This window comes from Daphnia pulex, chromosome 1, assembly GCF_021134715.1.
Source record: "Daphnia pulex isolate KAP4 chromosome 1, ASM2113471v1".
NCBI lineage: Eukaryota > Metazoa > Arthropoda > Branchiopoda > Diplostraca > Daphniidae > Daphnia > Daphnia pulex.
In genome coordinates, this window is record NC_060017.1 from 173079 (window position 1) to 197541 (window position 24463).

General features: G+C 45.6%; 7 protein-coding genes across 10 annotated transcripts; 5 read left to right on the forward strand and 2 right to left on the reverse strand.

Annotated features, from left to right (window-relative positions):
• Window positions 1-272: 272 nt before the first annotated feature.
• LOC124193801 (protein cab-1-like) lies at window positions 273-4229 on the forward strand. Its single transcript, XM_046587773.1, has 7 exons — window positions 273-1000; window positions 1302-1637; window positions 1802-2092; window positions 2246-2312; window positions 2972-3226; window positions 3361-3463; window positions 3575-4229. Exons 1-7 carry the CDS (start codon window positions 904-906, stop codon window positions 3659-3661), a joined length of 1236 nt encoding a protein of 411 aa, XP_046443729.1. The 5' UTR covers window positions 273-903; the 3' UTR covers window positions 3662-4229.
• Window positions 4145-24065, reverse strand: LOC124193784 (glycerophosphocholine phosphodiesterase GPCPD1-like). The gene is made up of 13 exons (XM_046587752.1): window positions 24047-24065; window positions 7338-7399; window positions 7122-7270; window positions 6817-6989; window positions 6593-6747; window positions 6371-6505; window positions 6180-6290; window positions 5955-6114; window positions 5754-5895; window positions 5261-5666; window positions 5057-5187; window positions 4848-4983; window positions 4145-4770 (listed from the first exon to the last, which is right to left on the reverse strand). Exons 3-13 carry the CDS (start codon window positions 7268-7270, stop codon window positions 4498-4500), a joined length of 1971 nt encoding a protein of 656 aa, XP_046443708.1. The 5' UTR covers window positions 7338-7399; window positions 24047-24065; the 3' UTR covers window positions 4145-4497.
• On the forward strand, window positions 8168-9837 carry LOC124193819 (serine hydrolase-like protein). Of its 4 annotated transcripts, none has more exons than XM_046587804.1 (5): window positions 8168-8317; window positions 8379-8589; window positions 8683-8809; window positions 8879-9041; window positions 9114-9837. In XM_046587804.1, the coding sequence occupies exons 2-5, from the start codon at window positions 8430-8432 to the stop codon at window positions 9663-9665; spliced, it is 1002 nt and encodes a 333-aa protein (XP_046443760.1). In that variant the 5' UTR covers window positions 8168-8317; window positions 8379-8429; the 3' UTR covers window positions 9666-9837. The 4 variants fall into 4 exon arrangements, with proteins under 4 accessions (XP_046443760.1, XP_046443751.1, XP_046443774.1 ...); XM_046587795.1 differs by having other exon boundaries at window positions 8183-8321; XM_046587818.1 differs by having other exon boundaries at window positions 8221-8321; window positions 8397-8589.
• LOC124192042 lies at window positions 10496-12586 on the forward strand. The gene is made up of 3 exons (XM_046585185.1): window positions 10496-12061; window positions 12149-12348; window positions 12468-12586. The coding sequence occupies exons 1-3, from the start codon at window positions 10710-10712 to the stop codon at window positions 12584-12586; spliced, it is 1671 nt and encodes a 556-aa protein (XP_046441141.1). The 5' UTR covers window positions 10496-10709.
• LOC124192053 (importin subunit alpha-1-like) lies at window positions 13341-15393 on the reverse strand. Its single transcript, XM_046585195.1, has 6 exons — window positions 15355-15393; window positions 14627-14810; window positions 14219-14563; window positions 14034-14154; window positions 13827-13974; window positions 13341-13355 (listed from the first exon to the last, which is right to left on the reverse strand). The coding sequence occupies exons 1-6, from the start codon at window positions 15391-15393 to the stop codon at window positions 13341-13343; spliced, it is 852 nt and encodes a 283-aa protein (XP_046441151.1).
• Window positions 15392-17419, forward strand: LOC124192151. Its single transcript, XM_046585332.1, has 2 exons — window positions 15392-16366; window positions 16478-17419. The coding sequence occupies exons 1-2, from the start codon at window positions 15392-15394 to the stop codon at window positions 17417-17419; spliced, it is 1917 nt and encodes a 638-aa protein (XP_046441288.1).
• On the forward strand, window positions 18387-19004 carry LOC124192159 (uncharacterized protein K02A2.6-like). Its single transcript, XM_046585345.1, has one exon. It carries the CDS (start codon window positions 18387-18389, stop codon window positions 19002-19004), a length of 618 nt encoding a protein of 205 aa, XP_046441301.1.
• Window positions 24066-24463: the final 398 nt, after the last annotated feature.

Sequence of the window (24463 nt, forward strand, 5' to 3'; positions counted from 1 at the left end):
AGGCACAGAAGAAAAGCCACTACGATATTGAAGGAAAAAGGACGTTGGAGGTCTGATGACGTCGTGCGCTATCGATTCGCGGCTTAACGTCGTCGTCTCTCCCGTTTCCTGCCTTGCGTATTGTTGGGACAATTTTAGGGACCTTGTCGATCCGTTGTGTGTGGTTTGTACAAAAGAAAATTGTAGATAAACGAGAATAATATTTTTTTTAAAAAAAGCAAACCCGCATGAGAAAATGATTATCAAAGAGCGCGGGGGGAAATGGGCGCACACGCCGAGCAACCGCCATCGTCGTTACAACACGATTGTTTTAGCGACAGCCCGAAAACCGGCAGTTTGGCTTTGTCACACGCATCGTTCGTTTCGCTCCGAAAAGACGTCAGGTATACGTATATGTATCTATAATGTGTGTTGATCCATTCACTGGGAGCCACTCTGCTGGGCCAGTGCAGCAGCAACTCGTCGTATTGATCGTGATTTCAGCCCAGCAGCAGCAGTGAGTTGGAAACACACACACACACACACAGAGGGAAAAAGTGAAACGCCTACACGAACGCCCGCGTTTGGCTTCTGCGCCGAACCCGCTCGCCTTTCTACCGACCCTGGGCAACTCTTTCCCCCCACCATCTACGTGCAGTTTAGTAGCGGCCGTCGACGGTCTACATATCGTCCCCAAAAATTTCCCTTCTTCGATTCGTGCCGTGCCAAATAATGGCCACTTGAAACTTTTCAGTGATTGCGACATTGCTGATTCGAGTCTAGTCTTCATTATTGTGTCGTGTGTGTCATTTTGACTCGTTGCACACGTTGAGTTGGGGGCTGGGGGAGAAGGGATTACAGTGGTGGCAGTGGTGATTGGCTATTGCATCGTCAGTTGTGACCCCACGGCCGTTTGATAAGGCGATGGTCAACCGTTGGTGGTGGTGGTTGCTGGCCTTCCTGCTGGTCGCGACGCAGCATTGCCTCGTCATCGCCAGCAGTCAGCATCGCAGTTATCTAGGTTCGTCTCTTTCATTTCTTTTTGTCCTCTATTCGGTCGCAGCACTCGACGACATTCTCATTTCGATTGTTTCCCCCCCCCCCCCTGAACCGATAACTCGGAGCCCTGCGTTTGCTGGTCGACCAGCTGTGCCCGCACACACCAACGACATCTGTTACGACGTCATCGTCAAGTTGGTTATATAAAAAAGGACACATGACTAATCTGCTATAATATACCTTAGACATTCAAGTTTTAGGTCACTAGCTATAATAATGGCATATGTAACCTTTCTTTTGTTTTTTCGATGGTTGTTGTGTAGATGCGGTGGAAGATACGAATAACGGGCCGGAGGATCTCTTTTTAGACGAACTGGTCCGCAATCTGAAATGGAAGGCCGCCCAGCAGCAGAAAACCGCTCACATTCGTCAACGACTGCCGCAATTGACAGACATTCGATTAATGGATGAAGACGATTATGCTGAACAAGATGGGGATAACATGTCGTTGCAGCCGAAAATGGAGCAGCAGCAAGAGCCGCAGCAGGAGCCAAAGAATTTTGCATATCGACCCCATGACGACCGATTCCGTAATCAGCGTCCACCCCACCAACCTGTCCGACAAATTAAGACCTTTAATCCTCTTATCCAGCCGGCTGGTACGAATCTTGGTTCGATATTTGAATCCTCATTTCACTTTTATTTTCTCTTGTGTCCCCTCGCTCGGACAAGAGAAGCCATTTTGCGAAATACTAACACGATCGGTGAACGAGTCCAGCCGTTATAATCTAATGTGTCCGGTCGTCCTTTCCATTCTTTACAGCCGTACCGTCGACCATTCCTCTTCAAATGAGCTCTAATGATATCCGCATGGCCGGCCAAAAGGAGACAGACATCTTCGACGAAGGGCCCGTAACAATGTCTCAGCAGCAGCAGCAGCAGCCGGCCCCTGGAATGGGCAAGTTTATGGAAAGTTCTCCCGCCGTTGCTAGCCAGGAAGAGGCGGATGAAAGTGTTGAATCGCGAATTTCACGAGATCCCGTCGCCCACGCCATCGTCAGCCCTGCGAAAACTGAGCGCATTCACGACTCCCTGGCCGACATTTACCTCACAGGTATTGCAACAAATTTAGAGCCAATCAACTCGAGATGGCGTCAGCACAGGGGAAGAAAAAAAATAACCTTTTTTTAAAAAATGTTTTGTAAATGATTTCCTTATTCCGGGCGTCGTCAACTTATTGTGCGCGCACGGGCTTAATTGATTGCAGCTCTGGTGGCCGGATGCACTGCGTCGGTTGTAGCAGCCCTCTTGGCCCTGGGAGTCTGCTTCTATAGGTGAGTTCCAATTTCCTTCCTCGATCAATGCGAGGTCCTTGTGAAAGGATTCGCCATTGGCAGGTCTTCCAAAACATCAGACGGGAGGGTTCAGACTCCTCCCTGCACCAAGCCTAAGGCTTGGCCTAAGGAGACGTCACGTTCAATCTCTAAGACGTAAATAGACGAGGATTAGGGGCACGACGACGCTGAAAAGGGTCGATTAAAAGCCCAGCCAAGAAAAATAAACAGGGGCGGTGCTTGAATAACACAAATTTGAGCTTCATCCTCGTCGTTCCTCGGGTTTTGACTTTCAGTCGACTTGTTCCGTAAAAGTATGTAATAAGGCCGACTCAGGCGTAGGATTCACAGCATGCACTCGGGAAGAAATAGTGAGCACCTCAAACTATATTTCTTTCCGGGCCATTTTATTCTATCGATCGAGCAGACGAACCTATTAGAGAAATGTTTCCTTTTTGATCTCTTTAAGTTTGTTTGCCTGACGGGAGTTTTCTCGGCACGGATCACGCGTTATTCGACATAATCTGATTACCTTTAGAGCTTTATTTTACTGTAAATATCAGTCAGCAATAGAGTGCAATCAAAAGCCAAAGTGATCCATCATGGCAAAACAAATCAATGAAAACGTCACAGTCTATCGATTAATTAACCGACAACAGATGGCAGAGAAGAGCCAAAGCGGCACAAGAAGTTGAATATCCAGCCTACGGGATCACCGGCCCAGGTCCGTCACCGAGTGGTAAATCGTCACTGAAATCCTCTCCGTCTTCGACGACTCCCGGCGGAGGGATTGGCAGCTGGGCTCTGGGTAAAACGCCAAAGTCGATGGCCAGCAGTGGTGACAAGAAACTGGCTCACTCTGCCCACATGTTCCACTTCCAGCACCAGAAACAGCAAGTCATAGCGCTCGAAAGGTTCGTTATCTCCTTGCTTTTATACAGTGCAGCGCTCCGCACGTGCATCACGTGGCGGAATAAAAACAGATGCGGAATCATTTCATGCGAATTTCTTTTCTTTTCTTTGCCGCCCACCAACGTCCACTCGGCAGTCATTCCGGATGCGATAGACGCGGCTCCAATTCGGGTGGAGAAAGCGACGAAGATAACGAAGAAGGAGACTACACTGTTTACGAGTGTCCTGGACTAGCGCCGGTAATCACATGATCCTTTTACTCGTAGCCCTTCAAGTCACGAGCTAACGATGTTTCTTTTTTTTTCTTTTGTCTTTTGTATTTTATTTGATATTCTTTTGTTTCTTGACAGACGGGCGAAATGGAAGTCAAGAACCCGCTCTTCCTTGACGACCCCACTCCGGCCACGCCAGCAGCCGTGAAACGTCAATCCAAATAGACTTGAGTTGAATAGAACGAAGAAATGATCCATCTTATTATTATTAACTGAAAACCCGAATTCATCAAACCAAAAGGCGCCAGAAAAATGTACTACCCTACAAATGTACCCGACGAGAACAGATTCCCCCAAAAAGAAGAAAAAACAAAAGAAAGAAAAAATTCATTTCAAATATTAACAAAAATGGTGGTTGAATTTTTAAACCTGGAGTCGTCAATGTCCTGTGTTTTACACGTACGTGTTCCAACAACTACTATATATATTACTCTATCTTCTAACCTTAAATGTCTATTAAACGCCATCCTCTAATTAAGCAGCAAAGAAAAATGCCGTCGTCAACTCTTTCTCTATCCACCACCTCTTTCAATCTTTCTTAATTATCAATCATTCTCTTATATGGGTTCTACTTTTACCGACTTCTAAAGATACATGATTATATATTATATATATATATTAAAAAATAGAGTAACGATATTCATCATCTCCGGCACCCTCTTATTTTTATTGTTATTAAACATTGGGTTTTGACATTATTAATACACTATTTTGATGTTGCCACGCCACGAAATAACAGGAAGCTATTGTTTATTGTTTTTTGTTTTGTTGGTTTCTGAAAACACACACACACTGAAAACATAAACCGGGACGCACAAACTTTCCTCATTTTAATTTTGTTTTTCTTGCACCCGGAATGCACTAGAATTTTCTTTTTGGAAAAGAACTTTGTTAATTAAAGAAGAAGAAGAAGAAAAAAGTAGAAGACTAATAACGAGTGAAAACGCAAGCCGAACGATGCAAACGCGACGGTATTGAAGGAAGCCAAATCTAAATAGAATTTAGGAACTGGATGAAGTCGACGACGCAATTTTGATCAATTCTTTTTGCTCCTGTCTGGCCTCGACGAGGAAAATAGACTCTTTCGTTTCTTTGGCGCTGTGCACGTCGATTTTGTCGTAGATGATGCCGTTGAGGCCCAAGTTCTTCAAGTAGCGAATAGTGGCCTGGTCGTTGTTATCCTCTCCCCAGCAGAACAGGATCAATCCTCGACTTTGAACTAAAGCCACTTGGGTAGGATCGCGCAGAATATCTTCAGAATGAACGCACAAACCCTGCGGGGGAAATAAGTCGATCGATTTGTTAAGACAACTTGACTTTGGGCATCATTTGACGGCTAAGCTTGGTGTACCAGTATTCCTATGGATAAAACAAAGTGCACGCCCGTCGGGATGTTGTGGGTACGCGGATCGTGGTAGTCGGCAAATTTCGCCGTGATACCCTGAGTGAGGAACATAACTGGATATTTGTTCTGCTTCATTCTTAACCTTTACCGAAGGGGGAAAAAAGGTTATTACATCAATGCCTACTTTCAGGCCAGACTTTACAAGCGAAACTTACACGGTGCAAATGTCCGGATGGAAACACGAAAAGATAATTTTTCGAGACCCACCGTACATCAAAACTGGTTTCAGGATCGTATCCAGGTACACATTGAGTTCGAACGGATTGTTGAGCTCAAACGATCCATCCTAGATATTAAAAAAAAAATCATCCCCTCAAAAGTTAATGAAGAGAAAATCAATGAGGTGAAAATGGTCCAACCTTAAGTTGCATAGTCCACTTGATTTCAACATTGAATCCGACATGTGGATCCAAATGCTCCAAGGCACGCTGCAGCGTAGGGAATGGCTGATGATCATCGAAATCGTCGTCATTGAGCTTGGGTACGCGACTGTTTTCTTTGACGTGATAAATTTTAAGTTTCTGCAACTGAGCTAACGTCAGCTCCTTGATGGGCAGGTGAAGCATATCAAAAGGACCTTCACTGGCGCCGTTACCACATTCATCTTTGCCTAATTTCCTCATCATGGCCGTATAGACGTAGAAATCATGGTAAATTACAGGTACCATGTCCTTGGACAGCTGGACGTCAAACTCTATCATGTCAGCTCCATGTTCGGCAGCGTGAGCTAACGAAGCTATGGTATTCTCACGAATTGAGGAACAACTATACATTCGTTAACAAATGCCAAGGACCAAAATTTTTTTTAAATGTCAAAGCTTTCATGTCATAAATAGATGGCTTGTCAATCACCTTTTTAAGGCCTCCTTGAAGGAGCTACCGGCACCACGGTGTCCAACTTCCAGGCCGCGCCACGAATGCTTCCAATGACGAGCAAACGAGATGGACATGTCGCATTCGAATCCGTTCATGGGCCGCACGATCAGATAATCCACTATAATTTCAAAGGTATTTTGACAACGCCACAGTGACGCTGCTGGCCAGGGCAGGTACCTTTAAGTTGGCCGATAGCTAGGTGCTTCGGACTGGTAATGGGCACCGTGGCACTGCCTTCACTCTGGGTCATGTTGTTCTGCAGGACGTAACAAAATCCAATATGCTCCGACGAATCCAATCCGGATGAGTTATGGGCGTAAAAGTCCACTAGAAATGTCTGCCAAGCACAAGAGAAATAAACCATATTGCATACGCGTTCCATTAAAAAATGCGTCAACTTACCACCGACTCGGGTCTAGTAACTTGAGCTTGAAAAATGAGGTAGGAACCGCGATCCATCAACTCGCCAAATTGTTGTTGACGCTGGAACTCGCAATCGGCACTACTCATTGACTGAAAAATAAGGCAAATCATCAAATTATTCGAATTTTGGAATTGGCAAATGAATACAGATTGCATAAAAACACTCTTACAGCAACTTCAATCAGTGGCCAGGATTTCACAGCATTACGGACGTCTTGCACATCCCAACTTTCATCGACACCACCGTCTCGTACTGTATTGTTGCAAGGAAAGTCAACGTCAACAGGGGTTACTTTCACTCGAAACTGTAGATTCAAATAACAAAAGCAAAAGAGCATAGATATAGATTTGTTTTTAACACAAATATAAAAAAATAAAAAAAAAAAGATTACAGATTTCCCATGAAGAGACTTCTTCCACATGCGAATGGGGTCGTTGTATAACTTGAGTTGAACAACAGTCTCTTTCGTTAGCCAGCCTCGATCCACTCGTGTTTCTCCATTGTAAGTTCCAAAGAGATCAATATGAATAAGATCATTTTGAGAACCTTAATAAGCAAAGCAAACAAACCATTTATTCAAAAATTAATTTGACTCAATTAATTTAGTTTTAATACTGTTAATTTTGATGATCCTTGGTGAGATGTTAGTCTCCCATCTCCTCATAATCAAAACCCTTCCATTTACTTCATTTTCTTCTAAATGATGATCCAACACGATGCAAGTAAAGTAGCGAAAGTGCACTTCCTGATCGACTGGTAGTTGAGTGGTTCCCTGCCAAATCTCATTTCTATATGTTAAACAAGGGTAAATTAAAATATCATAATCAAATTATATATTAAAATATCAGGGATGATTATTATATAATATACTTCAGTTAAAAATGTTGTTTTAAGTTACACGTATATATATTTTGGCTTACCCGTCAGACGAGTTGATTATACTTTTAGTCAAGAGAATTCCATTTTGATGGTTCCAATTTCCTAGCTGATGGCAGTTGCCCACCACACCAACACATTCACCCGGAGTAGTCCTTAAGGTCACACGAAAATTCCATTCCCTTCCAAACATCTAATTGTAAGTAAAGCAATGTTGAATTAGTTTGAAAAGTTGCAGTTTGTGGATTAGTATTTCATACCTTATTACTCTTAGAGCTATGTTCCACTATGTGAGACAATTAAATTTGTTATAATTTCTAACCCTTTTTTATGCGAACATTTCGCTTCTTGCCCTAGTAGACTTCGGATATTGAACTAAGAAAATCGTGACTATTTTGACATGGTTACCTCTATTGTACCACGTCCAATTTTTCTTTCTTTTCTTTCTTTTTACAGTTAAGTATCGATAAAAAGATAGATGGCTTGATTGATCGATACTTTGTTTTCGAGATCCAATTTCGAATTAAGATTTTTCAATTGAATCTTGCGTCGTACTTCGTTGACTTGTTATAGCTGGTTTCCTTATTTTCAAGCGTGAAACGTTATCTTCCAATAAATCAGTGATTACCCGTGGACTGCTTTTTGGACTCTGTAACTCCGCTTTTATTTAATTAAAGATTTTCAGTAATAAAACTGACTCCCCTTCCCAACCCTTTTGTTTATGGACGCAACACTCGTACAGCACATATATGTGGGCCGCTCTAGCTTTTTTTTTAACATAGAGAAAGTTGTTTTAAGTTCTCATTAATATGCTAAAATTTCAAAGAGTGTTCTGTAATTTTTTCCTCCATACTCAGTCAATCCTTTCATATGTGGCTACGTGTTTCGAAAGGAAATTGTATCCGGGATTAAAAACAAAATAAGCTCGGGCCAAGCGAGAAGTCAAAGATCAATAAAATAGTGAATTCGTAAAAGAAAAAAAAAAGAAAAAACTTATCAGGAACACTCTTTTAATCAACGTCACATCGTCTAATACAAATTAAAGATAGCTGTATAACTGTTATCTTGACTTCATATTTTAAAACCAAACGCATCAGAATATTTACTATTGTTTATATATTGACAGGGATAAAATTGTTAAATAACTCGACTAGACTATGCGATAAGCGCAAATCACATACAATAAGGAGAGACAACACGTACACAAAATTGACCTGTCTCTTTCATCTGTTTGCCTTCAGTAGGTAATAACTTAACTTATAGATTCATTAAAAAAGTTTATGACCCTTTCACGCTTTTAGCAAACTTCAAAAACCAAGAAACAAAATTTCCAACTGCTAGAACTTTAGAGAATGGCGAATGAAGACGAAAAAAAATTATTGTTTCGAATGCAGCACATAATCCCGCGCGGTTTGTCATCTCCAACCATTTCAAATAATCCCAATACAAATATATCTTCATCTTCTTCTCCTGAAGAAATCGAGATTCAAATGACTTGGGGAAAAGTAGCAGGTGAAACACAATAAAGCTGATTAAATTCTAACGTTAAGTAAATTTGTTATCTTGCCCTACTTTTCTTTTGCTGGGTATGGAACATCATTGAAGCCAAAGTTTGGGGTCCTGCAAACGGTCGACCAGTCATTGCTATCCACGGTTGGTTAGACAACTCTGGGACATTCGACACTTTAATACCTCTTCTTCCAAAAGATTTAAGGATTGTCGCTGTAGACATGTAAATAATCCCGAATAATGAAATCATTTCCATTAATTAACATATTTTTTCTTTGATTCATTTCTACAGCCCAGGTCACGGACTTAGTGATCACTTCCCACCCGACATCGCTTATAATTATATCGACACTCTTGTGGCGGTGGAAAGATTAATGAAACGTTTTCAATGGCAAAAGGTTTCCTTTCTAGTCCACAGTTTGGGTGGCGCGACAGCGATGCTTTACGCAGGAGTGGTAACAATCAGTATATATTGAAGTGAAATTTGAATATCCGCAAAATGCGTAACGGCACAATTCGAAATGCAGTTTCCAGAGAAAGTGGAAAAAGTTGTCTGCTTGGATATCATCCGTGCTACACCAACGATTCCGGCAACCGTCGATGTACGTTTGCGCAAAACGATCGGAAAGTTACTCAAGTACGAAGACGCCATCATCTCTGGACCGGAACAACCCATAAGCTACGAGTCAGCAGTGGAGCGATGGGTTAGTGGTACGTTCGGCTCGCTCGATGACAAAGCCTGTCGAATCCTGTGTAAGAGAGGCTTGAAAAAATTCGAGGATGGCTACGTTTTCAGTCGGGATCGACGTATTCTCGCGGCCCCATTGGCTTTTATTCCCAAGGAAGATCAAGTTATTTTAGCGCGTAAAGTCACGGCCGATGTTCTGATCATTAAATTCAGCGAAGGTCCGTATTACGAACCCGCAGAGAACTACCGAGAACATGTCGAAGCTCTTCGAACTCAATCAAAATGTGTCCGCTACGTCGAAATGGAAGGGAAACATCACACACATTTGACGCATCCGGAGCTTGTTGCTCCAATTATCAACGAATTTCTAAATTTTCAGAGTTCAGTCTAAGATTCATGAAATTTAAAAACCGGTACGTTTTCTAACAATTCGGGTTTCTATATTTCTCCCTTCTCTTCTTCAAGGATTTCTGATTTTGTGCACTAGTGTACCGTCAACTATGATGCTGCTAGTGTAAATTACCGATTCAGACTCGGAAATATATACTGGAATGTATAACGAATATTGTGAACTTGTGCAGGTATTTTTTATTTTGACTCGTGCAGCCGCCATCATTTACTGAGTAGGTTTACTCATTTGCTAATTGCTCATTGCTAAAGTAATAATTAATATTAAATAGCTTTAGAAGCTGACACATTAATTATTTAAGCGCAACGGATATTCTCAGGGACATAGATTTAGGTAAAAAATTCCCATATTACATTTTTTTTTCTGTCCCAGTTATTTGTTATATTGTCACGATCGTTTCAGCCCTCTATCGATTGTGGGGTTAATGGTTTAATTACTTAACCCTAGGTGGCCTAATGTAGTTTGTCACCTTGTTTAACCTTGCTTCTTGGCCTTCTTCTCTTTAACCTTGCTCCCCCTCTCGGACTCTCGGTGACGGTCAGTCTAGTTCGGAGTGTTAACCTAGCACCATGTTTTCGTCCGTTGTTGCTACGTGTCCTTAATTCGGTGTAGTTAATGGACGCTGTTGGTGTAGTAAGGTTAGATAGGCACCAACAGTGACAGTTTATCATTCTGTACCGGCTCTTGTGTAAAAGGGAGTCGGCAGAGTGATCGATTTCATTTATAGTGACCTCACTTCAAGTGTGAATTAGGCCATATGCTGATTTGAGCGTAACAATATTCTTTTATCGGTCGCTTAAAAATCCTGTAATTGTACAGCGAATTTCATTCGCTTCAGACCCTAAGGGTGTAGACATATTTTATTTCTACCAAATTAGCTTATTTAAAGAACAAAACAAAAAAAGACAAGGACACATAGACAAAGGGAAGACAAGGTCTGGAAGGTTACCGCACCTCTTTCGCACCTTTCTTCTGTCCTTTCCACCCTATTTCCTACAGACTTATTTTAGCTACCACCAAGTAAAGATGTCTAGAAATAGGGGTTTTTTCGGGCCACGTGGCCGCCCTAACGATTTTCGTGGTTTTCAAGAACAGAATTTTCTTGAGTATCAGTACGGACCAGTCGATAGATTCCCAGCTGTTAGGGAAAGATCGCCGATCCGCCGGGACCCCAGGTATCAGTACGATTTTGGTGATTATCAGGAAGGGTACTTTAGGGAACGAGAGTTGAGGCGTGAGTATTTTGAGCCTGGCTTCCGTCAGGAAGAGCAGTTCGTTCCAAGAGAAGAGCAGTACCGTCCAGAAGAGCAGTACCGTCCAGAAGAGCAGTACCGTCCAGAAGAGCAGTACCGTCCAGAAGAGCAGTACCGTCCAGAAGTAGAACCTCAGTTTTATCAGGAGAGAGAGGAGGATTTCTATGAGTATAGATCGGAAGATGAAGGAGGCTTGGAGAATGATCAGAGAGAAAATAATCGGCCATGGAGGCCACCTCGTCGTGAAGAGGCATTGGGTGAAGCTCTTCCCCAACAGCAGCCAATTCAGCGTGAAACTCCTCCGCCTCAACCGAGTCCGCGTCATCCGCCGCCGCAGCAGCAGCCACATCAGCCACGTCCGGCCTCTCCCTCCCAAGATGCGCCGTATACAGTTTCAGCCCAGATTTGCGACGAACTTACTGCATGGTTGACAAAAGGTATGTCAGGAGAGGAGTCGAAAGCAATCTCGAAGCGTTTTCCCTTGAAATTTGCGGAGGAATCATTTGAGATTCGGCCCCCCAAGTTAGATAATTTCATGCAGCGGCGAGCGAAGGACAAGGAGGTGCTAAGGAATGTGAATTGTGCGGAAGAAGTTTTAGTGGCGTTGCAGCATAAGATTTGTGACGTGGCTCCGCCACTTATTGACTTGTATGCGCGTGTATCGGCTCTAGAAGAGGGAGAGATCGCGGTTGAAGCAGCAAAAGATTCAGTCAGGTCAGCACTGCGCCAATGGGCGAGAGCATGGCTGTATGTGACGAAAGAAAGAAGAAAGTCGGTGGTGAGCCTCGTGGAGCCGTCCTTTCAGTTTCTTCTGGCTGGGCCGGAAGCGTTCGCGGTTGGTCCAGAGGCTAGGGAGAAACTGTTCACTGGAAAGTTTCTTGATGCCATGTTGAAGGAGGCCACTCAGGACGCGACGTTGGCACAGAAGGATGCGGCAGTGCGATCAGCAGGTCGTGCATTGCCGTCTCATAGGCCAGCTGGTCGAGGACGATTGGTTAGAGAGCCAGCCCCATTCCAACACCCCTACCAGCGTCAAAGAGAACCAGCAAGCAGCAATGGCGGTAGACGAGGTCGGTTCAGAGGAGCGAGAGGAGCGGGCGATAGCTGGTCACGCATCGGTCAAAGGTATGATTTAGTGTTAAATTCTTTCCCCGACCAGTCTATTGCATCTAGTATTAATGTGGGGGCTAGGTTGTTAAAATTTGCAAGTAGCTGGGAATTAATTACGGACGATAAATGGGTTTTGAATTCGGTGGCTACAGGGGTGACGTTAGATTTTCTTAAGCAGCCGCGGCAAAATTCCATACCTTCTCCGATTCCTATGTCCAAAGAAATGGAAGCAGTATGCGATCAGGAAGTAAAAGATTTGGTTTTGAAAGGGGCCATCAAGGAAGTAACAGACGACTCGGAGGGTTTTATTTGTTCTCTTTTTGTTATCCCTAAAAAGATGGGGGGTTTCAGGCCCATTTTAAACCTCAAGCCTTTAAACAAATTTATCAGATACGAACATTTTAAGATGGAAAATTTGCAGTCGGTCCGTTTTCTGCTGAGGGAGGGGGACTGGATGGTAAAATTAGACCTCAAGGATGCCTATCTTACAGTTCCGATCCATTCCTGGAGAGCGGAACTGGCGGGCTCTACACTCGTTGAAGAATTAGTTGGTCTCAATTCTTTTAATAACCCATCGGAGTAGTTTGTCAAACTAACAACATTTTAAAAACTGCTTAAGTATCATTGTATATTCGACGAAGAATTAAATTGAATGAAAATACTTCAGAAAAATCAAATTTGTTTCGGACGGATTTATGTTTTAGTAGCCTATCGCAAAGGTATGGAAAGAGTTTAACTAAAAAAAAAAGTGCTATTGGTTTCTTAACATCCTGTACAATTGAGAATTACCAGAGGGATCACGTAGTGATCCCGATGGGTAATTAGAATTGTACTTAGATGAATGAGAGAAGACCCTAAGGGTGTAGACATATTTTATTTCTACCAAATTAGCTTATTTAAAGAACAAAACAAAAAAAGACAAGGACACATAGACAAAGGGAAGACAAGGTCTGGAAGGTTACCGCACCTCTTTCGCACCTTTCTTCTGTCCTTTCCACCCTATTTCCTTCAGACTTATTTCCAAAACAAATTTCTCTAGGGTGGTTGGGTGGGAAAAATATAACAAACTGAACACAACAGATATTTCTTTACACATGAGTCAGAGATTGCGAAAAAAACCTGAGAACCAGGAAAAAACAGACAATCATAAAGCCAAGGAATTCCGAATGACAACATGTGAAACATAAACAAACCAGGTATAATTGTTGATGCGATGGACCTCTCCCAGCCTTTAGCGAAACTCGAGCCAAACTATCATTTCTGCCCGTAACGCCTGTTAGAATCCTTAGCGTTTCTAGGCGGCTGGATTCTGAATACAAAAAATTAAAAACATAAAGAAAAAACCAATTGAATGTTTGGGAGGGATCCAAAAAAGAAGGGCGGGGAGAAGACCCTTAGGGTCTTCTCTCATTCATCTAAGTACAATTCTAATTACCCCCCATCATGCGGCCTTCGCGGAAACAACGACAAATCAATCCCCGCAAAAACTTGAAGAGGTTGAAGAACTTGAAGATGGGATGGGTAGGAGACGGACCAGATGTTCGAGACGACAGACTGATTTGTCGTTGTTTCCGCTAAGTCCGCATGATGGCGCTGATTCTTTTTCTATTGTGTCTCTACGATAGAATATTACAGAGAGAAAGAGTGGGAAAATAATAATAGACGGGAAAAAAAGAAACGCTTAAAAGAAATCAAGACAAGAAAAGCAAAAGCAAGAATAGGATAAAAAATCGCTTCGAAGCTCTGGTCCGTCTCCGGCGATGTTGCCGAGAGCACAAACAGCTGGCTCGGCCACAACTGGACGAGGTGACCCCAACGGGGGAATGACGCCAGCAACAGCCCCAGCACTGACGACAGCGTTTGTCTGGTCAGATGTGCCTGAAGCACTGTTTGTGAGAGCCCAGGCTGACTCAAACTGAAGATCGGGGCTGAAACATAGAAACACCATTAGGAAATGTTCAGAAACCAAGACAGACACTAGACATACTTGTTACGATTGAACAACTCCACCAGCTTCGGAAAATTTGCATTGATGAGGATGTCAATGGGTGGATTACGGGCAGCGTGGGTTGCAGTGATTTCCTTGTTCTCGTCACCACTGTCGATACCTGAATGATAATGAAATGCAAGTGAAAAGAAGCAATTTTGAAAAAAAAAACTGTCAACACATACCATTCACTATGTCCTCAATGTTCATGTTGGCTGCAGCCATGCGATTTTGTTCTTGGAGAGGGCTGAGGGGCTCATCATCACTCTTAAGGTTTCGTCTCTTCAGCAAGTGATCTTCCTTCTTGGCTTTCCTTACCGTTCTTAGAGTGGGGATGATCACGGCTACCTTAACGTGGTCCAGCAAAGCGACAGGCCGCGAGACGACCCCGGCGTCAACAACCTCCTGAATCGGAACAACATTAGCATTGATGGGGATGTCAATGGGTGGATTACGTTCCCTGCTGAAGATTTTACGGGCAACGTGGGTTATTGCAGTGATTTCCTTGTTCTCGTCACCACTGTTGATACCTGCATGATAATGAAATACACGTGAGAAGAAGCAATTTTGAAAACAAATCTGTCCACACATACCATTCACTATGTCCTCAATGTTCATGTTGGCTGCAGCCATGCGATTTGGTTCTTGGAGAGGGCAAAGGGGCTCATCATCACTCTTAAGGTTTCGTCTCTTCAGCAAGTGATCTTCCTTCTTGGCTCTATCAAGAATTTTTCGCAACTCAGCATACACCTCAGTACGTTTCCTCTTCTTTATTTCCTGTGCAAGTAAGATGAAAAAATATTAGATTTGAGATGAGGTGACCCCAACAGGGAAATGGAGCCAGCAACAGCCCCAGCACTGACGACAGCCTTTGTCAGGACATTATTCTTTTCGTCTAAATGGCACCTCCTTTGCCATAAGGCTTTGACTTCTGGAAACTGTTTATCAATAGTTTCCAGGTTAAGTCTCTTCAGCAAGTGATTTTCCTTCTTGGCTTTCCTTACTAGAATGACCTGGCAATGATGTCTCCCCCTTCCCCTCGTTATGTGAGCCAGTGTGTAGAGCTCAAGCGTAGGATACGGTCTTGCTTGTACCCGACTCCCTTCTTATTACACGGACTTGATACAACCCCGTGTTTCTCCATTTACACTGTGTACCCTTACCTAAAATGTGGATGTGAATTATATTACCCTTTGTGTTGTGACGCATCACAGACTACATCGTACTCAAACTCAGCCATATCCCGCAGCACATTTTTTCATCCGCCATTTTGTTTTTGTGTGATCGGTTTTTTTCTTTGCGCGTCCCCGCCTGCGGTCACCCTCCGTGTTGGGCGCATCTGATCTTCGTCGTCCACCATGCCCCCGAAGCCATTTAAGCCCTACGGCTCCCCGCCTCCGTTCGATTTTGACGAATATAAGGACGCCTTTGAGCTCTGGCAGCGCCAGTGGACTATATTTTTGGCCTTATCTACCATCGATACAGCCCTTCCCCAAGCGGACCGCGTGTCCTATAAGGCAAATATCCTGCTGTCCTGCTTATCGAAGCCTACTTTACAGGCCATCTGCACGATGGGCTTGTCTGATATCGAACTTGGTGACCCCGATATTATCATCGGCAAACTTCGTGAACGGTGTAACGCTGGGGGGAATTGCCACGTTTGGCGCCAACAATTTGCCCTTCGTATCCAACGTGAAAAAGAATCGGTAGACAGTTGGGTTTGCGAGCTGCGCGATCTCGCACAAAAATGCGAATTCAACACGGATTGCTGCAACAAATGCCAGGACACCCGGTTGTTGGGCCAAATCATTTACGGCGTCCACAGTGATGAAGTTCGGCGTAAGTTGTTGCAGGAAGGCGCTACACTATCCCTCAACAACGCTTTAACAACACTGCGCACGGCCGAAGCAACACTAATGCAGGCAGCTAACCTGCGGCAAAACGATCCACCATCTATCCAGCAAATCAAAAACAATACCGCCAAAACCGACTCAAAGTCCGCTGATCGTTCCCCGCACCCAGCTTTCCAACGCAACTTCCGGCGTGGCCCACCAGCAGGTGCCCCACCACACGGATTTTGGAACTGCGGAGCCGATTCGTTCCACCCAAAGTCTGAATGCCCAGCCAATGGAAAAGAATGTGGTGGTTGTGGCATAATAGGTCATTTTCAAAAAGTCTGCTCACGAAAATCTTCGAAACCCGAGACAGCGGGAAGTATCGTCATCGGATCCATTTTACCAGGGGAACTTATTGAAACCAGCGTCTCGCCCGCCGACAGCGACACGCCCACAGCAGTGCTCTTCCTGCCCGACACGGGCGCCTCGATTGATGCCGTACCACATGCACTTCACTAATCGCGATTCGTCGCGACTCCACTTTGCCCCATCACAACGCGAGCCGTAACGGCGACTGGCGATGCCATAACGTCATTTGGCACCTTCCAGGCAACCATCAGCGTAGGACCTGTCAACGGAGGCACGCCAGTACTTACCACCATTCACGTTTCTAAAAATTTCCAGCAACCAGTTCTATCAAAAGAAACGCAGGTTCAGCAAATCACAGCCCATCCTACGGATTTAGAGAAAGCTAATAAGCTGAAATATTTAATGGCTGCCCATCCCCTCATCTTCGACGGTGTATGTCGCCCCATGGTAGGCCCTCCCTGCCACTTCCAGTTAGCCGACGGTGCCATACCATCCGCGATGAGAGGTTCGCGACCAGTCTCCGTCCCGTTGCTCCCAAAACTCAAAACAGAGCTGGATTCGCTCGAGGAGCAACAAATCATCTGCAAGGTCACCGAGCCGACAGCATGGGTCCACCCTATGGTCATCGCTCCGAAAAAGGACGGCAGCATACGCGTATGTGTCGATTTTACCCCCCTTAACGCCTTCATCGTCCGACCAACATTCGAAACTGCCACCCCGTTCCAGGCCGTCCGCTCGATTCCGGCCGGGATGCGCTTTTTCACCGTCATCGACGCGTTAAAAGGATACCACCAGGTGCCATTAGACGACGAGTCAGCGACGATGACCACCTTCTCAACCCCGTTCGGCCGCTACATGTACCGCCGGTTGCCTTTCGGTGTTTGCCACGCCGGTGATGACTACAGCCGACGCGTTTCGGCTGTATTCGATGATATTCCAAATTGCCGTCGGATAATTGAAGACATCCTCATATTCTCCGAGACATACGAGGAGCACATTTCTCTCGTCCAACAAGTGTTCCAGCGCGCTGCCGACAACCAAATCGCCATCAACACCGGTAAAATCCAATTTGCCCAGCCGTCCGTTCTGTTCGGCGGCTATATCCTGAGCAACACCGGCTTCCAGCCGAACTCTAATCGGCCATCAGTCGATTTCCTACCCCCACCAACATCACGGAGATGAGAGCATTCCACGGTCTGTGCCAGCAGATGGGCAATTTCTCCGACAACTTAGCAGCGGCACTCGCCCCCCTTTCCCCCCTCCTAAAAAAAATTTCCAGTGGGAATGGACAACACAGCACGACGCCGCCTTCAACGCTACCCGCTCCGAATTGTCGTCTTCCGCCGAGCTGTCCTTTTACAACCCAGCACTACCCACGGCCCTCCATGTCGATGCCTCCCGCCTGAGAGGTCTTGGTTTTATCCTCCGTCAACAAAATCCCAATGGGAAGTGGAACGTGGTCCAGGCCGGATCACGTTTTCTATCCGACGCGGAGACACGCTACGCCATGATCGAGCTGGAGTGCCTGGGTGCAGCCTGGGCCATGCAAAAGTGCCGGCAGTTTTTGGAAGGCCTCCGATCATTCCTCCTCCTCACGGATCATCGGCCGCTCATCCCGATCTTAAACTATTACAACTTGGACAAACTCGAAAACCCACGGATCCTGCGCCTACGCCTAAAAATGCAGCGTTATGCATTCACAGCCCGCTGGATCCCTGGGAAGGAGAATCTAATGGCCGACGCCCTCTCGCGTTCGCCTATCCGCCCCGCATATCCAGTGGATGAACTGGCGGAAGGCCCAACATCATTCTCCACCCGTGTGGCGCTGATATCCACCATCGACGGATCAGACCCCTGCACGAGCGACCCGCTCCTCGACAAGGTGTCAGCTGCCGCCGCGGTTGACCCTGTCATGATTGCTTTACGTGACGTCATCCGAACCGGTTTTCCCAACGAGAAATGCAACTAACCGCTGCCCCTTCGTCCTTTCTGGTGCGTCAGAAGCCTCCTCGCCATCGACAAAGACGACGATATCATCGTGATGGGCTGCCGTGTCGTCATTCCAGAGGCCGTTCGTCGTGAGGTCCTCAAAAATCTTATCTTGATGCACCAGGGCGCAACAAAGTTACGGCAACGGGCCCGTCAAACCATGTATTGGCCGTCCATGGACAGCGAGATCATCACCGCGGCCCGTGCTTGTCCCACTTGCACTGAACATCTTCCCTCACACCCGCCGGAACCTTTGCTGCCCCACCAGAAAGCATCGCGGCCGTTCGAGTTTATCCATGCCGACCTCAGATGCCACAACGGTCGCGATTTTTTAATTATCGCAGACCAATTCAGCGGATGGCCCCACGTCGTCCCATTCCCGGACAAAAACACCTCTGCACGCAAGGTGGTCGACGCTCTCCGCTCCTTCTTTGCCTTTGGCGCGGGTGCACCAATCAAATTTTGGTCGGACGGCGGGCCCCAGTTCACTGCAGACGAATTTCAGTCCTTTCTTCGTGAATGGGGCATCAGCCACGGCACTTCCTCGGCAGGGTACCCACAATCTAACGGCTTTGTGGAGGTGTCCGTAAAGAGCATGAAAAAGCTCATCCGCGGATCGTGGTCGGCGGGCTCTTTCGACATGGACCAATTCAGCAAAGGCCTCCTACTCTACCGCAACGCACCACTTTCTGGTGGAGCTTCACCCGCCCAGCTAGTTTTTAATCGGCCCGTCAGAGATTGCCTTCCGGCCCACCGCCGCGCATTCGCACCCCAATGACAAAAATCGGCCGTACAACTTGAGAAGCAGGCCTTGCGCGCCCGCACTCTTCATGCAGCTCATTTCAACCAGCGCGCGCACCCTCTCCCTCCGTTTTCCATCGGTGATTCCGTCGTCATCCAGAACCACTTAAATAAACGCTGGTCAACCCCTGGTATCATCGTCGAAACCGGCCCATTCCGCGATTATTTAATCAAGACCCCAGCTGGTCGGCTCTTACGCCGCAATCGTCGCCTTTTGCGTCGTCACTACCCTTTGGCGACACCAGCACCATCGGTTCATGGCCCACCGGATCGCCCAGCACAACCTTCAACGACTTCCACCCCCAATTCGCTGACGCCGGATGGTCCAGCCACACCGACAGCCGAAGCCCCCCGTCGCTCTGCCCGAATCCGCAACAGATCCAACAAAAATGAACTCGCATTATGTTTATCGACCCCTAAGTTTCTTTCTTTCCATCCTCTGTTATAATGTCATGCTTTCCCCATTTGCCATGTCAGAACCCAGCCCGTAATCAAATCACAATGCAAAAAAAAAGAAAACAACAAAAGAAAAAAAAATCCGAAAACAAAGAACATGGAATGACCTGGCAATGATGTCTCCCCCTCCCCCCCGTTATGTGAGCCAGTGTGTAGAGCTCAAGCGTAGGATACGGTCTTGCTTGTACCCGGCTCCCTTTTTATTACACGGACTTCATACAGACTTCTTTCCTCTTACCGTTCTCAGAGTGGGGGTGATTACGGCCGCCACAACGTGGTCCAGCAAAGCGACAGGCCGCGGGACGACCCCGGCGTTAACAACCTCCTGAATCGGAACAACATTTGCATTGATGGGGATGTCAATGGGTGGATTACGGGCAGCGTGGGTTGCAGTGATTTCCTTGTTCTCGTCACCACTGTCGATACCTGCATGATAATGAAATACACATGAGAAGAAGCAATTTTGAAAAAAAAACTGTCAACACATACCATTCACTATGTCCTCAATGTTCATGTTGGCTGCAGCCATGCGATTTGGTTCTTGGAGAGGGCTGAGGGGCTCATCATCACTCTTAAGGTTTCGTCTCTTCAGCAAGTGATCTTCCTTCTTGGCTCTATCAAGAATTTTTCGCAACTCAGCATACACCTCAGTACGTTTCCTCCTCTTTATTTCCTGTGCAAGTAAGATGAAAAAATATTAGATTTGAGATGAGGTGACCCCAACAGGGAAATGGAGCCGGCAACAGCCCCAGCACTGACGACAGCCTTTGTCAGGACATTATTCTTTTCGTCTAAATGGCACCTCCTTTGCCATAAGGCTTTGACTTCTGGAAACTGTTTATCAATAGTTTCCAGGTTACGTCTCTTCAGCAAGTGATCTTCCTTCTTGGCTTTCCTTACCGTTCTCAGAGTGGGGGTGATCACGGCCGCCACAACGTGGTCCAGCAAAGCGACAGGCCGCGGGACGACCCCGGCGTCAACAACCTCCTGAATCGGAACAACATTTGCATTGATGGGGATGTCAATGGGTGGATTACGGGCAGCGTGGGTTGCAGTGATTTCCTTGTTCTCGTCACCACTGTCGATACCTGCATGATAATGAAATACACGTGAGAAGAAGCAATTTTGAAAAAAAAACTGTCAACACATACCATTCACTAAGTCCTCAATGTTCATGTTGGCTGCAGCCATGCGATTTGGTTCTTAGAGAGGGCTGAGGGGCTCATCATCACTCTTAAGGTTTCGTCTCTTCAGCAAGTGATCTTCCTTCTTGGCTCTATCAAGAATTTTTCGCAACTCAGCATACACCTCAGTACGTTTCCTCCTCTTTATTTCCTGTGCAAGTAAGATGAAAAAATATTAGATTTGAGATGAGGTGACCCCAACAGGGAAATGGAGCCGGCAACAGCCCCAGCACTGACGACAGCCTTTGTCAGGACATTATTCTGTTCGTCTAAATGGCACCTCCTTTGCCATAAGGCTTTGACTTCTGGAAACTGTTTATCAATAGTTTCCAGGTTACGTCTCTTCAGCAAGTGATCTTCCTTCTTGGCTTTCCTTGCCGTTCTCAGAGTGGGGGTGATCATGGCCGCCACAACGTGGTCCAGCAAAGCGACAGGCCGCGGGACGACCCCGGCGTCAACAACCTCCTGAATCGGAACAACATTTGCATTGATGGGGATGTCAATGGGTGGATTACGGGCAGCGTGGGTTGCAGTGATTTCCTTGTTCTCGTCACCACTGTCGATACCTGCATGATAATGAAATACACGTGAGAAGAAGCAATTTTGAAAAAAAAACTGTCAACACATACCATTCACTAAGTCCTCAATGTTCATGTTGGCTGCAGCCATGCGATTTGGTTCTTAGAGAGGGCTGAGGGGCTCATCATCACTCTTAAGGTTTCGTCTCTTCAGCAAGTGATCTTCCTTCTTGGCTCTATCAAGAATTTTTCGCAACTCAGCATACACCTCAGTACGTTTCCTCCTCTTTATTTCCTGTGCAAGTAAGATGAAAAAATATTAGATTTGAGATGAGGTGACCCCAACAGGGAAATGGAGCCGGCAACAGCCCCAGCACTGACGACAGCCTTTGTCAGGACATTATTCTGTTCGTCTAAATGGCACCTCCTTTGCCATAAGGCTTTGACTTCTGGAAACTGTTTATCAATAGTTTCCAGGTTACGTCTCTTCAGCAAGTGATCTTCCTTCTTGGCTTTCCTTGCCGTTCTCAGAGTGGGGGTGATCACGGCCGCCACAACGTGGTCCAGCAAAGCGACAGGCCGCGGGACGACCCCGGCGTCAACAACCTCCTGAATCGGAACAACATTTGCATTGATGGGGATGTCAATGGGTGGATTACGGGCAGCGTGGGTTGCAGTGATTTCCTTGTTCTCGTCACCACTGTCGATACCTGCATGATAATGAAATACACGTGAGAAGAAGCAATTTTGAAAAAAAAAAACTGTCAACACATACCATTCACTAATTCCTCAATGTTCATGTTGGCTGCAGCCATGCGATTTGGTTCTTAGAGAGGGCTGAGGGGCTCATCATCACTCTTAAGGTTTCGTCTCTTCAGCAAGTGATCTTCCTTCTTGGCTCTATCAAGAATTTTTCGCAACTCAGCATACACCTCAGTACGTTTCCTCCTCTTTATTTCCTGTGCAAGTAAGATGAAAAAATATTAGATTTGAGATGAGGTGACCCCAACAGGGAAATGGAGCCGGCAACAGCCCCAGCACTGACGACAGCCTTTGTCAGGACATTATTCTGTTCGTCTAAATGGCACCTCCTTTGCCATAAGGCTTTGACTTCTGGAAACTGTTTATCAATAGTTTCCAGGTTACGTCTCTTCAGCAAGTGATCTTCCTTCTTGGCTTTCCTTGCCGTTCTCAGAGTGGGGGTGATCACGGCCGCCACAACGTGGTCCAGCAAAGCGACAGGCCGCGGGACGACCCCGGCGTCAACAACCTCCTGAATCGGAACAACATTTGCATTGATGGGGATGTCAATGGGTGGATTACGGGCAGCGTGGGTTGCAGTGATTTCCTTGTTCTCGTCACCACTGTCGATACCTGCATGATAATGAAATACACGTGAGAAGAAGCAATTTTGAAAAAAAAACTGTCAACACATACCATTCACTAAGTCCTCAATGTTCATGTTGGCTGCAGCCATGCGATTTGGTTCTTAGAGAGGGCTGAGGGGCTCATCATCACTCTTAAGGTTTCGTCTCTTCAGCAAGTGATCTTCCTTCTTGGCTCTATCAAGAATTTTTCGCAACTCAGCATACACCTCAGTACGTTTCCTCCTCTTTATTTCCTGTGCAAGTAAGATGAAAAATTATTAGATTTGAGATGAGGTGACCCCAACAGGGAAATGGAGCCGCCAACAGCCCCAGCACTGACGACAGCCTTTGTCAGGACATTATTCTTTTCGTCTAAATGGCACCTCCTTTGCCATAAGGCTTTGACTTCTGGAAACTGTTTATCAATAGTTTCCAGGTTACGTCTCTTCACCCTACTAGCACAGAGATATCCATAGGATATCCTATGGATGTCAGAGCCGATCCAGTTGGATGTCCCAGTTGGACGTCCTATGGATGTTTAAAGGATATACTAATGTCCTCTCCTGTGGACGTCCAACTTGGGATATCCATGGACGTCCAAAAAACGGACGTTTTTGGTATCAGTTAAAAATTTGGGAAAAATTAAAAGATCTAACTTTAACGGGGATCGAACCCGGGACTCCTGAATGCCATGCCAGTGTTATGCATCAATGCTACACTTGTTCTTATCAATATGAAACAAAGGGGATATTCAAGCTTCCCTACTAGCACACAATGTCCACAGGACGTTCTATGGATATCCTGTGAACGAAAACCGTCCGTCTGTTTAGCGTCAGCTACGGATATCCTATGGATGGAATGTTTGGATCAAGGAAACACGGTCCATACTGGGATGTCCTATGGATGTCCATCGGTACCAATCTGGGATGTGAAATTAATCGTTCGTTTCAGATCCTTATTCTGATATCCATACGATGTCCAATAATCAATACTCATCACGAATGTACGGCTGACTTCACATCCGAGATTGGTACCAGATGGACATTCATAGGACATCCCAGTATGACCATCCGCGACCAACCGTTATCTGGATCAAAATATACCATCCATAGGATATCCGTAGCTAACGCTAAACGGACAAACGGAAAATGGACCGTCGGATATCCAATGGACGTCCTATGGACAATGTGTGCTAGTAGGGCAGCAAGTGATCTTCCTTCTTGGCTTTCCTTACCGTTCTCAGATTGGGGGTGATCACGGCCACCTCAACGTGGTCCAGCACAGCGACAGGCCGCGGGACGACCCCGGCGTTAACAACCTTATGCATTCGTAAGTACGGGCGATCGGTGAAGTACGACAAGGCCCAGTAAGCGTCTGCGCGGATCTCTTTGTCGTTCCTGTGGCTCAGGTCGACCAAGGCGCGAAGAAGTTCCAGTTCTACATGAAGACTGGGCGGAGAATCCTTGTTACGACTCAAGTTGGACAAAGTTTAACCCTTTTTTATGCGAACATTTCGCTTCTTGCCCTAGTAGACTTCGGATATTGAACTAAGACAATCGTGACTATTTTGACATGGTTACCTCTATTGTACCACGTCCAATTTTTCTTTCTTTTCTTTCTTTTTACAGTTAAGTATCGATAAAAAGATAGATGGCTTGATTGATCGATACTTTGTTTTCGAGATCCAATTTCGAATTAAGATTTTTCAATTGAATCTTGCGTCGTACTTCGTTGACTTGTTATAGCTGGTTTCCTTATTTTCAAGCGTGAAACGTTATCTTCCAATAAATCAGTGATTACCCGTGGACTGCTTTTTGGACTCTGTAACTCCGCTTTTATTTAATTAAAGATTTTCAGTAATAAAACTGACTCCCCTTCCCAACCCTTTTGTTTATGGACGCAACACTCGTA

Excerpts from the sequence above, each read along its gene's own strand:
- LOC124193819 (XM_046587804.1), top strand. The coding sequence starts at position 8,430 with ATGGCGAATGAAGACGAAAAAAAATTATTGTTTCGAATGCAGCACATA. Across the intron at positions 8,590-8,682 it reads GACTTGGGGAAAAGTAGCAG|CCAAAGTTTGGGGTCCTGCA; the intron begins GTGAAACACAAT and ends ACATCATTGAAG. Across the intron at positions 8,810-8,878 it reads AGGATTGTCGCTGTAGACAT|CCCAGGTCACGGACTTAGTG; the intron begins GTAAATAATCCC and ends TCATTTCTACAG.
- LOC124192042 (XM_046585185.1), top strand. The coding sequence starts at position 10,710 with ATGTCTAGAAATAGGGGTTTTTTCGGGCCACGTGGCCGCCCTAACGAT. Across the intron at positions 12,062-12,148 it reads TGGTCACGCATCGGTCAAAG|CTGGGAATTAATTACGGACG; the intron begins GTATGATTTAGT and ends ATTTGCAAGTAG. Across the intron at positions 12,349-12,467 it reads AGTAACAGACGACTCGGAGG|TCGGTCCGTTTTCTGCTGAG; the intron begins GTTTTATTTGTT and ends GAAAATTTGCAG.
- LOC124192053 (XM_046585195.1), bottom strand. The coding sequence starts at position 15,393 with ATGGTGGACGACGAAGATCAGATGCGCCCAACACGGAGG. Across the intron at positions 14,811-15,354 it reads AGATGCGCCCAACACGGAGG|GAAATAAAGAAGAGGAAACG; the intron begins GTGACCGCAGGC and ends TTACTTGCACAG. Across the intron at positions 14,155-14,218 it reads CATTGAGGACATAGTGAATG|GTATCGACAGTGGTGACGAG; the intron begins GTATGTGTTGAC and ends ATTATCATTCAG.
- LOC124193801 (XM_046587773.1), top strand. The coding sequence starts at position 904 with ATGGTCAACCGTTGGTGGTGGTGGTTGCTGGCCTTCCTGCTGGTCGCG. Across the intron at positions 1,638-1,801 it reads TCCTCTTATCCAGCCGGCTG|CCGTACCGTCGACCATTCCT; the intron begins GTACGAATCTTG and ends CATTCTTTACAG. Across the intron at positions 2,093-2,245 it reads GGCCGACATTTACCTCACAG|CTCTGGTGGCCGGATGCACT; the intron begins GTATTGCAACAA and ends AATTGATTGCAG.
- LOC124192151 (XM_046585332.1), top strand. The coding sequence starts at position 15,392 with ATGCCCCCGAAGCCATTTAAGCCCTACGGCTCCCCGCCTCCGTTCGAT. Across the intron at positions 16,367-16,477 it reads CGGGCGCCTCGATTGATGCC|GCAACCATCAGCGTAGGACC; the intron begins GTACCACATGCA and ends GGCACCTTCCAG.
- LOC124192159 (XM_046585345.1), top strand. The coding sequence starts at position 18,387 with ATGTATTGGCCGTCCATGGACAGCGAGATCATCACCGCGGCCCGTGCT.
- LOC124193784 (XM_046587752.1), bottom strand. The coding sequence starts at position 7,270 with ATGTTTGGAAGGGAATGGAATTTTCGTGTGACCTTAAGGACTACTCCG. Across the intron at positions 5,896-5,954 it reads AGCTATCGGCCAACTTAAAG|TGGATTATCTGATCGTGCGG; the intron begins GTACCTGCCCTG and ends TTGAAATTATAG. Across the intron at positions 5,188-5,260 it reads AGTGGACTATGCAACTTAAG|GATGGATCGTTTGAGCTCAA; the intron begins GTTGGACCATTT and ends TTTAATATCTAG.